This window comes from Oratosquilla oratoria, chromosome 2 (genome assembly GCF_046742065.1).
Source record: "Oratosquilla oratoria isolate Oo_2021 chromosome 2, ASM4674206v1, whole genome shotgun sequence".
In the NCBI taxonomy this organism is placed as follows: Eukaryota; Metazoa; Arthropoda; class Malacostraca; order Stomatopoda; family Squillidae; genus Oratosquilla; species Oratosquilla oratoria.
The window spans coordinates 90317798-90330297 of NC_134778.1; the positions used below are offsets into that span (position 1 = coordinate 90317798).

At 40.0% G+C, this 12500-nt stretch overlaps 1 protein-coding gene across 5 annotated transcripts in view; it reads left to right on the plus strand.

Moving 5' to 3' along the window:
• Positions 1-12500, plus strand: part of LOC143041100 (alpha-1-inhibitor 3-like) — a 163424-nt gene that overhangs the window by 91090 nt on the left and 59834 nt on the right. For 2 of the 5 annotated variants that reach the window (XM_076212833.1, XM_076212850.1), the window contains exon 2: positions 1183-1343. The exons of the other annotated variants lie outside the window; for them this stretch is intronic. In XM_076212833.1, the coding sequence (XP_076068948.1) occupies positions 1183-1343 (161 nt within the window). The remainder of the gene's footprint in view (positions 1-1182; positions 1344-12500) is intronic. 5 annotated transcript variants of the gene reach the window in all.

Here is a 12500-nt window from a genome sequence, read left to right on the forward strand (position 1 = left end):
ACTTAATAAAAAAAAAATTTTCCTTGCCAGCAACTGGTAACGAAAAGAGTAGTAGATGTGGTAAAGGGAGTAGTAAAATTGTTTGATCATCATAGTTAATAGTGATGATTTTCTTTGGGTGAAGAATAGTTTCCCATCTCAAAAGAATGCTGTTTAATTCTGATACGTAAGGGTGTCACTAAAGGTCTCCCCTCCAACAATGGAAGCAGTGAATGCATAAGACTGAAGTCGTCAATATCCCATACGGGGCCACCCGGTAGAAGAGGACGATATGACGCGTTGGCCATGACTCCTTCTCTATTTCGTGCACGAAGAGTTGCATAACTGCCTTGCAGCAGGATGCAGCGGCACCTCTTGCCTGCCCTTGCCCGAAGGGCACAGTGTGGAACGGTGCCCATTTTTCCCGGCGTAGATCTGCTTCCTGACATCTCTTCCTTTCTTCGCTCGTACCTTCACTACGAATATGAACACAAAGCTGGTTATAGGTAAAATGCAGGAATCATTGATACCAGATAGTATTAGGAAACAATTAGCTAGGCATAATCTGATTCGTGAATCACGGCATGTGTTCACCTAGGGTAGGTCTTGTGTAACGAATCTTTTATTCTTTTACACTGTCTACAAGGTCGAAGATAACAATGATATTTAAGATGTCATACAGTATACCTCGACTTTAGCAAAGCGTTCGACAAAGTGCCCCACCAGAGACTACTTGTACTAAATAAAACTAAGGCCCATGGTATAGGAGGAAAAGTTTTTGAATGGAGTAGAGCATAGAATAGTGACAGAATACAGCGGGTCACCATTAACGGTGCAAAATCCAAATGGGGCAATGTTACTGGTGGAGTTCCCCAGGCTTCGGTTTTGGATCCCTAATCATTCATTATGTATATAAACAACTTAGGCTATGGGACTATCAGTGATGTTGGTAAGTTTGCTGGTAACACTAAGATAAGCCGCCGTTAAAATCGAGGGAAGATGCTGGGATACTGCAGCAGGATCTTAAAGAATGAATTGTATGCTCGGTAAAATGGCAAATAGAATTCAATATCTCAAAGTGGAATGTGTTAACGTTCAGATGGGGTCGAAAGGTCTCAGTTGGTAAAAAGAAGAAAAAGCTGCTAAAAACAATATTCTGACCTCGCCTTTAATTCTCGTTTTCCAATTCTTTCCGCGTTTCAGGAGCTACATCATAACCGCTCCTCGAACATGGACATCGGGACAATCCACCAACGTCTGTCTGTACCACGTCAACGCCGTGGGAAAGGCGAAGGAACACCTGAAGATCACTCTTTATGACCGGGACAAAAATCTGACTTCGGTTACATTGCCCATCGCACAAGGTATGTATAAGGTGTCTAAATCTACTTGGTTTGGGATGTGGTATACGCTCGGTCATTTTCATGGACGTCCAAACACACACACGCACACACGAGCACACAGACACGCACACACACATACAACTATAGATGCAAACACGCACGCACGTATACACATATACACACGCCGGCACACACATATACATACATGCACGAATGCATCCACACTTACATTTACACGCACACATGCATACACACATACGTGCATGCACGCACACACATATGTGTACTCACACACGCACACACACACACACACACACACACACACACACACACACACACACACACACACACACACACACACACACACACACACACACACACACACACACACACACACACACACGCACACACGCACACACGCACACACGCACACACATACATACACATGTACGGACGCACGTACGCACATAAAGTATATACATTCAAGAGCATATACGTATACTTCTAAAAACGTATGCAATGGTAAGTTCGAGGAGGACCGTGAAAAGCATAAAATTCCTTTCTCTTGGTGGTAGTCCTAACCAATCCTACCTTACTGCAGTGACGTCCCTTAATTGATTGGCCTTTAATATAAAACCTTTCGTTTACAATATTGAGGAATACTGTCAGCACCGAGGACTTGCGATGTGAAGCCCCCTTCTTGCTGCTTTAGCCTCTCTATACCTAAAGATTCTTAGAAAAAAAAAGCTCATGTATATATAATATATATATATATATATATATATATATAATATATATATATATATATATATATATATATATATATATATATATATATATATATGGGAGGGTCTTGATTGAGAGGATTAGGAGAGGAACAGAGGGAGTAATTGGTGAGGAACAGTGTGGGTTTAGGACAGGTAGGGGTTATGTAGATCAGATTTTTGTGGTAAGACAGATATGTAAGAAAGCTATAGGAAAAGGTAAGGGTGTTTTTTTTTTACTTTTATGGATCTGGAAAAGGCATACGACAGGGTAGACAGGAAGGCATTGTGGGAGGTACTGCAGATATATGGGATAGGAGGAAAGCTGTTAAGAGCAGTCAAGAGTTTTTACGAGAGTATTAGAGCTTGTGTTAGAATTAGAAATTGAGAGAGTGAATGATTTGAGGTAAAGGTGGGACTTCGTCAGGGATGTGTTATATCGCCCTGGCTGTTCAATCTTTACATGGATGGGGTGGTGCGAGAGGTGAATGCAAGGGTAGTGGATCAGGGGCTGGAGATGATTAAAGAAAATGGAGAAAAGTGGGAGGTGAACCAGTTGTTGTTTGCTGACGACACTGCTCTTGTAGCAGGATCAGAGGAGGGATTGAGGAAGCTAATGACAGAGTTTGAGGTGTGTGAAAGAAGGAAGCTGAAGATAAATGTGAGTAAAAGTAAGGTGATGAGATGTACAAGGGGAGAGAGTGACAGCAGGCTGGAAGTGAGCATTAAGGGTGAAAGACTGGAGGAAGTGGATAGTTTTAGATACTTGGGTGCGAATGTGGCAGGAAAGGGAGGGGTGGGGGTGGAGGTAGAATGTAGATTGAGAGAAGCGAGTAAATGCCTTGGTGGATTGAAGAGTGTAATGAGAAATAGACATCTGGGAATGGATGGTAAGAGGAGGTTATATGAAGGAGTGATTGTGCCAACAGCATTGTATGGGGCAGAAACATGGAACACAAGAGAGGAAGAGAGAAGGAGTTTGAATGTGTTTGAGATGAAATGTCTGAGAAGTATGATAGGGGTTACTAGGCTGGATAGAGTTTGAAATGAGGCGGTGAGGAGGGGAACAGGGGTGGAAAGGGAACTGGGAGATAGGGTTGATGAAAGAGTATTAGGATGGTTTGGACACATGGAAAGAATGAGTGAAGAAAGATTAGTAAAAGAATTGTGGAAGGCGGAGGTGGAAGGAGTGAATATGGGGGGGCGTCATAGGATGAGATGGATGGATGGTGTGAAAGGGGCATTACAAAAGAGAGGAATGTCTGTTGAGGTAGGACGGGAGAGGACAGAAGATCGGGGTGAATGGAGAGGGGTTGTGTATAGATGATGCTGTGATGCATGAGTGGGAGTGGGTGGGGGATGGGGGGTGAGGAAGTATGTATGAGAAAAAAAATTGACGCAGCCCGAAGGGATTTCTCCACGTCTTCTCCTTTTCTGCATGAGGGGACGGAGAGGGGGGTCGCCGAATTTATGAAGCGGCCTTGCTGTGGATGTGCTGCGTCTTGCGACACTGCTTCTGACCCAGGGTAGTGGACAGGATGCAGGGATGACCCGTCATCCAGGAGGTGCCAAGATAAGAGGGAGGGAGGAGGGTGGAGGGGAGTGGAATATATAGGAAATGGAATGGGTGGGAGTGGTTTCCATGCCTTTTTCTTTTTGGCTACCCCCGTGTAGGGGGAAAAAGCCTTTGGTGTATGTATATATGTATGTATATATATGTATATATATATATATATATATATATATATATATGTGTGTGTGTGTGTGTGTGTGTGTGTGTGTGTATAATCAAAAGAGACGGGGTAATAGGATTTATCTTTGTCATGCATATGTTTATGTATACGTATCTGTGTAATTGGGTAGCAGCTTTTCTTGAAGGCATATTCTGTTGAATATACCGAAATATTCTTACCGATCAAGTTTTTCTCGGGTTTCTCTCAGGGCCTTATTTTGTTGACGCATATATATATATATATATATATATATATATATATATATATATATATATATATATATATATATATATACATTTACATATATATACATATATATATATATATACACACATATATATATAAATGTACATATGCGCGTACATGTACATATACATAAACATATACACAGGGGCGCATCCAGGAATTTTTTCGGGGGGGGGGCATGACAATGAAATTTGAGGCGAGGAAAAACCTAATGCAATTGAAATAGACAGTGGAATGTTTTATTTATGTAAACAAAACCTCGTGTATGATTGCAAATCATTTTGTCATGGTTATTATAGTGACTGCATTAATGATATAATTTATTACAAGATAAAATAGTATTAATTTGATCTGGTTATATAAAAAAACAAAGTGGAATAAAATTACTGAATACTAACCAGAATATAATTAGAAAGTACAGTTATGATTGTGTCTTAACCCATTCAACTCCGATGACAAGATGTCTTGTCATTTGGTCAAATAAAACAAAAAATCATAATAAAACAACAAAATGTTTGATGATCAAACAGCACCAGAAAAATATGACGTCATCAGTCCTCCTCGAAGGAGGACTGATGACGTCATATTTTTCTGGTGCTGTTTGATCATCAAACATTTTGTTGTTTTATTATGATTTTTTGTTTTATTTGACCAAATGACAAGACATCTTGTCATCGGAGTTGAATGGGTTAATACGTGCGACAAATTTATTTTGTTTAGTATACTTGTAGTAAATATCGTGTAACGAAAATAATAGTTACACCTTTTTTATCTAAAAAATACTTAACTACTAGTAAGTGGAATTGCAAATAAACTAGAAACATTTGTATCGGACTGGAATGTTAATGTAATACATCAGTAATATAAAACATTTCAAGAGCAAAAATATAATTTAACGTTTACTTAGAATTATATCGATGCCAGCATGCCACTGCCTGTTAAAGTTTGATGCACATTTTCCTAACGCGAGTTTCTGAAGCTAATTCAGCAATTATTTCATCTTCATTGGGCACCTCATCCCTGTGAATATTCATAAGTGCCAGACCCGACAATCTTTCTTCGTGTATTGTTGACCTGAGGTATGTTTTTAATTTTCGCGGGCAGCTGAAACTACGTTCAGCTGATGCTGATGTGACTGGAAGAGTACAGCGAATCTTAATAAGCTGGAAGATGTTGGGATAAAACATATCAAGGCTCTCGAGTGCCAGGAGTTCTGAGCATGTTGCTGGGATTCTCTCATTACTCCTGTAACTCACACTTTCTGTGTTCCATTTATGGCACCATTTTTCAATTTCCCCATGCAGGTCTGCCCGCGTTCCAGGCAGATCTTCTTTATAGAACTCAGCAGTTTCCTTCACCTGATCAAATGTGGTTTTGCTAACGTATTTTGGAATAAGCAGTCTGGGTGTGAGTGCTGAATCATTTTCATACTTGTAGCAGGTTATCCAAGCATGGCAAGAAAACTGAAATTCTAAAGTAGGATTCAGGTCCGTGTATTTCTAGATTTGACCTCTTGGTTTGCTTTGTACACTGCCGTGGTACTGGTATTTGTTCACCCAACAGATTTTCAGCTTCCACGAAAATTATATGGAAGTCCTCCTCAGCACAGCTCGGATGGATGTAAGCGTCTCCAGGAGGATATTCCCTTCTTCAGCACGTTGGAGTATGCCGAGTTTGGGATTTTGGAGCAAAACTGATATTATCAGTAATAGCTTAGCAAAGCGCTCACATACACAGAGAGCCACTGCAAATCGATGTGCTGTCATGGTAGCTAGCATTTGTGAAGCCTTTGGTTATGCTGTGTGATCTTTCCAGTCATATATTTCTTCCAAAGTGTTCACAATTAATTGATAGAATTCCTTGAAACGAATAATACTGTCGTGGCGTTCGGACCATCTGGGTTCACAAAGAGATAATAACGTCTTGTGAGACACCCATATACAGAAGACTACTTCTGTTCAAACACTTTGGTGTAAAATGTTTCATTCTCTTGGCACTGGCTGCATGAAGATCGTGATTTCCTTAACTGTTCCCACACAGTTACTGACATCTTGCACCTTTGCAGCTTGACACACTACCAGACTGAAGATATGACTGTTGCAGTGGGTGAAAATTGCCGCTTTGTAGATTTGCCTAATTTGTGCTTGAGCACCATTTGTATCTCCCTTCATTGCTGCACATCCATCGTACGCCTGACCTGTCAGAAGGCTAAGATCCAAACCATATTTCTTAAATTTGGAAACAATTAGCTCGGCTATTGCTTTGTCGATTCCATCAGTTGCCTCCTCAAATCCTAGAAAGTCCTCATGGATATTTCCCTTCATTTCTACATATCTTACCCAAAGGGCTAGCTGATAATTTACAGAGGCTAAGGAGCAGCTTCACTCTCCAAAACCGTATATCTCCCAATCTACGGCCTCATCATTGGATGCAGTTTCATGCCATGTCCAGGACAGAATGTGTATATATATGAATATAAATATATATATGAAATATATATATATATATATATATATATAATATATATATATATATATATATATATATATATATACACATATATATTGTAAGACTTGTAGCTCACTTACCTAATTTCTGTGATTTCCTGGTTCTTCGATTGTTTCTGTTTCACATTTAAATCCCCCGACGCACTTACTTTTCTCATTCTACAATCCACCTTACCTAAAACCACTAGCTCCACTAATTTCAATCCTATCAAGGTTATACTTGCATCTTCTTGTTCCACATACGCATTGGCGCGCACACACCCTCGTGCGCCCTTTGCCTTCCTTCCTACACCGTGACCTTTGACCCCGTGCCGGGGGTGTCAACTGTACACCCCTATCTCCACCACATTCACCACATTCATACTACACGCACCCTTGATCTCGAGATCAACCTATTCTTCGTCTTCTTCATCTCCGCCACTTTCTACTTAGTAGTCCTGTAGCCATCTTGGAGGATGCCTGTCGCCCTTCGGTCCTCAGGGCGTCGCTCCCCCATTTAATACCGCGTCGTGACTCTCTTCCTTATTTTCTCCGTCACCCACAACACGACGAAGGTCCAAGATATGTCGCGGCACTCCCTCATCCACTGTGACGTGCACTTACCATCCTTTGGCTTCATCAATACCCCCACCCCCCCACCCGATAATGTGGCAGGGACTTCTTCAGTATTGGCTGGTAGCACCGGCCCTACTCGGAGATGTCGTTAATCATATTCAAATAAGGCTCTCTATGGAACCGAGTCTTCGTCTTGGCCTGACCTAGGGGACATATTATACCAGAAGACTACCTCTATGGATGGTATTAGTGCCCTCTCGGGGATGGACTTAATTGTACGATAGTGTCGTTCTACTATTCCATTTCCACTCGGCCGGTAAGCAGCCTTAAAGAAACGTCTCGTGCTCCACTTATCCAGCATTTCTTTCAGCGCTCCTGACCGAAACGCGGTGCTCATATCCATCAGAACTTCATCCACTGGACCCCGTTCCAGAAATATCTCATTCATCACCCGCTGTGGTCACCCCTGAACCCCCCGTGTTTTCCATCTTCCATTGTGTGGTAGAGGGCTTCACTCCGCCGGCTCTCCCCTGCTCCCATATGAGTCATCGAGCTGGCATTTCGGCCCTGGGTTTCGCGTAGGGCCTTGCGGTTTTTCTGTCATCATGGTGGCTAAAAGCCCATACTTCTGTGTCCTTGTGAGAAGCCTAGCACGGACTATCAACACGCCCATACTCGCCAACACGGCATTATTTACTTCCTGTAGTCCAGCAGATACGCGATCTGGAAATCCATTCACAAACACCATTCTAACGAGTTGCTCCAAGCCTTCGCCTTCGAATGTCGACAGTCCCGCTAAATCTCCTAATTTTGTTGGCAAAAATGTTGACCTGTTTGCCAGTCCAGCGCATTCTTTGCAGCCGATTAAACGATTCGAACGGACTCTCGGCGAAAGCCTCTTGCAGTCTTTTTTTCACTTTTTCTGCATCTGCTTGATTACTACCTTCCATTTCTAGGTAGATGACCAATGTGTCGCCTTCCAGGTTAAGGGCAATATAACTCGAGACGTCCGTGACTCCGGTTAATTTTGCCACCAATTCTGCCTCTTTGAGCCACCCGGTGACGTCTTCATTGCCATCAAATGGCTTTAAGGGGATATTGTTCATCTTGAATGGTTCCTTTGTGCTCGTCGCCTCGGGCATCTCTAGCGCCTTTGATAGCTTGTAAGACTTGTATCTCACCTAATTTCTGTGATTTCCTGGTTCTTCGGTTGTTTCTCTTTCACGTTTCAATCCCCCGACGCACTTACTTCTCTCACTCTACAACCCACCTTACCTAAAACCACTAGCTCCGCTAATTCTAATACTATTAATGTTAAACTTCCACCTTCTCGTTCAACATACTCATTGGCGCGCACACACCCTCGCCTTCCTTCCTACACCGTGGACTTTAACACCGTGCTGGGGGTGCCAACTATGCACCCCTATCAGCACAACATTCACCACATTCATACCACACACACACACACACACACACACACACACACACACACACACACACACACACACACACACACACACACACACACACACACACACACACACACACACACACACACACGCACACACACACACACACACACAGACACGCACACACGCATACACATACACACACACACACACACACACACACAAACACACACACACACACACACACACACACACACACACACACACACACACACACACACACACACACACACACACACACACACACACACACACACACACACACACACACACACACACACAAGAAAAGAATCATGCTTCGCATCAACACCTAGAGAATACCAAAGGTTGGACGTAAGTAGACTTTCCGGTTTTGAAAGAGAAGGCAATGGATTACTTAGAGTAGAGATGGATAGAGAACCCAGATACAGGAATATAATGAGGAATAGAGATTTAAATGACATCGTAGATGAATTATTAGAGCTTAAAAGCGAATACAAGATAATGTACCATGAAGTATCAAACCTAAGAAAAGCTAACAAAGAGAACAATAGGGAGATAGACGAGTTGAAAAGGGAATTAAAACAGCTTAAGGGTGATAATGAGAGGCTGAAAAGTGAGGATAATAGTAGGAACGAGGCTCTGAAACGAGAAATTAAAAGTCAAATGAAGGAAGTGACTGAAAAGGTGAAAGAAAAAATCAAGGAGAATGACCTACAGGAAAAAAAAAAAAAAAAAAAAACAGTAGAAAATTGAATAGGAAAGTCAAGAAATATCCCTAAAGAAAATAATGGAACAACAAATAAAAGATAATACCAAAGAAACTGTAATTCAGATTATTAAAGAGAAAAGTAACCTAGTTAGAGACACAGTGGATAGAAAAGGTGTATAGTAATCTATGGCCAAGATATCAGAGGGAAAAGGAAGAAAAAGAGATTACCAAAGAAATACTAAAAGAGTTACAAACAGATGAGTTAGGCTGGGATCGAGAAATCGAGGAAACCTATAGAATGGGCAGGTACTCTAAAGATAAACAGTATAGACCACTATAAGTTAAACTTAGATCGCAATCAAGCGCAGAATAAATATTATCTAGAACAATAAGATTAGCAAATAGCGAACAGTACAAAAATATATGGATAAAAAAAAAGAAATGAGTGAGGCAGAAAAAGAGAAAGAATAAGAACTTAGGAATGAGGTGAATGAAAAGAATGAGAATAGAACTGAAAAAGAAAAGGAGGAGTTTTTTTTGGAGAGTGATAGACATGAGGCTGAGAAAAAGATATATAGGGAAAATGGAAACAAAGAAGACAGAAGGGGAGGAGGAGAAAAGAAACTAAAAATAGCTTATACAAATATAGATGGAATATTCTCAGGAATAAACGAATTAAACGATTATCTAGTCTTAGAAGAACCAGACATAATGGGAATTGTAGAAACCAAATTAAAGTACACCCTAACACCCCACACTGTGGGGCAAGGTGTATACAACTTTTGGACAAAGAATAGAAAGAACAAACAGGGCGGAGGAGTTCTAATATTGACCAAGAAAGATTTGATTGTAACTAAAATAACTGAAGGAAAAAACAATATAGAATCAATTATAGTACAAGTCGAAGGTAAACAAATGAAGAAAAGAAAATTTGCAGTGGTATATGTACCTCCTAAAACACAAGCCTGGACAGAAAGGGATCATTCCGGGTTACTAGAAGATACAAAAGATGAATTGATCGAAACACTGAAACATGGAGGAAATACAGTAATTATGGGTGACTTTAATTGAAAAGAAATATGCTGGGAAGAAATGACAGTGAAGGGGGGAGAGAAACACTGGGGCAATGTACTCCTTGACTTGACCATTGAATACACAATGACCCAGTGGATTAAAGAAAATACCAGATACAGAGTAAATGAAGAACCCTCAAAATTGGACTTAATACTTACGACAGAACCTGAGATTATTGAAAAAATTGATTATAAATCTCCGATAGGAAAAAGTGACCACGTACTAATAGAAATGGAATTGAAAGAACAAATGGACCAAAGAAAAAATGATAAATTCCAAAACGAAGATACAGGGATAGAAGAAAAATGGAACATATTAAAAGAAATTTATAATGAAGGAGTGAACAAATATGTACCACAACAAAAAATGGAAAAGGCATACATAAAGAGCTGGTACAACAAAAGATGTAGTGAAGCTAAGGAAAAAAGAGACAAAGCTTGGAAAAAGTGGAAAAGAGATAAGAAACAAAGCAAATGGCAAACGTACATCAAACTAAGAAACGAATATGTAAAAGTACGCAGAGATGTAAAGAGGAATTATGAAAAAAGATAATAGACAAATGTAAGGAAGAACCCAAACTATCTTACAAATATGTAAATGGAAAACTGAAAAACAAACAAGAAATAGAAAAACTGCACCAAGATAAAAAGGAATATACAGAAGAACTGGAAATGGCTGAAATTATGAACAACCACTTCAGATCAGTATTCACAATAGGAAACTCGCCTAACAGTGTAGATAGAGAAAATTATCCCCAGCAATTAAAGAAATAAACGTAACACAAAAAGAAATCAGTGATCAAATTAATACCCTTGATGTCAGAAAATCATATGGCCCAGACGGAATTGCAAACTGGATACTAAAGGAATGTATGGAAGAATTAACTGACAATATATATAATATAATTAAGTCCTCACTTAAAGAAGGAAAAGTACCATTGGACTGGAAAAAGGCAAACATTGTACCAATTTATAAGGGAGGTGATAAAGAAGATCCATCTAACTACAGACCGGTCTCACTAACAAGCACAATAGCAAAAATTTGTGAAAGAGTTGTCAAAAACAGATTGGTTAAATACCTGGAAGAAAAATCTATACTGAACCCAAATCAATTTGGATTCAGACAAGGGAGATCATGTACAACAAATCTGATCTGCTTTTACTCAAGATTAGTAGACATAATACAAGAAAGAGATGGATGGGCGGACTGTGCTTTTCTGGACCTGCAAAAGGCATTCGGTAAGGTACCCCATAGGAAATTAACAAATAAGATAGAATCAAAGGGTGGCATCAGAGAAAAATTATTGGAATGGATGAAAGACTTCCTGATTGGGAGGAAAATGACAGTTGTAATTAGAGAAAAATTCTTCAACTGGGAAGAAGTAAAAAGCGGTGTCCCGCAAGGATCGGTACTGGCCCCGATCATGTTCGCCGTATACATTAATGACATGAATGAAGGTGTGGAGTGCTATATGAATTTTTTTGCAGATGATGCAAAATTACTTAAGAAGGTAAAAACGGAAGAGGACTGCAACTCATTGCAACAAGATCTGGACACGATATGGAATTGGACTCAAAAGTGGGAAGTGAAATTTAATATAAAGAAATGCAGTATAATAGAATTTGGAAAGAGTAAAAACAGAATATCAATAGATTACAGAATTGGAGAAAAAATAAAAAAAAGCAAACTCTGAGAAAGATCTTGGAGTGATGATTGGAAAGGACATGAAACCTGATAGGCATATAAATAAAATATTCGGAGAAACCTACAATTTATTGAGGTCAATCAAAGTGGCATTTACTTATATGGATGAAGAAATGATAAAGAAAATACTAACTACTCTAATAAGACCAAAACTTGAGTACGCAGCATCACTTTGGACACCCAGTACCAAAAAGAATATTAAGAAACTGGAAAGATTACAAAGAGCGACAACCAAACTAGCACCGACTCTCGCCGAACTAACATATGAGCAAAGACTATCCAAACTGAACCTACCAACTCTGGAACAAAGAAGAGAAAGAGGAGATTTGCTGACTATCTACAGAATAATGAAAGGAATGGAAGTTATAGACAGGAACAACCTGTTAGTGTGGGACAACGGTAAAACGAGAGGACACGGAAAAAAAACTGAAAAAA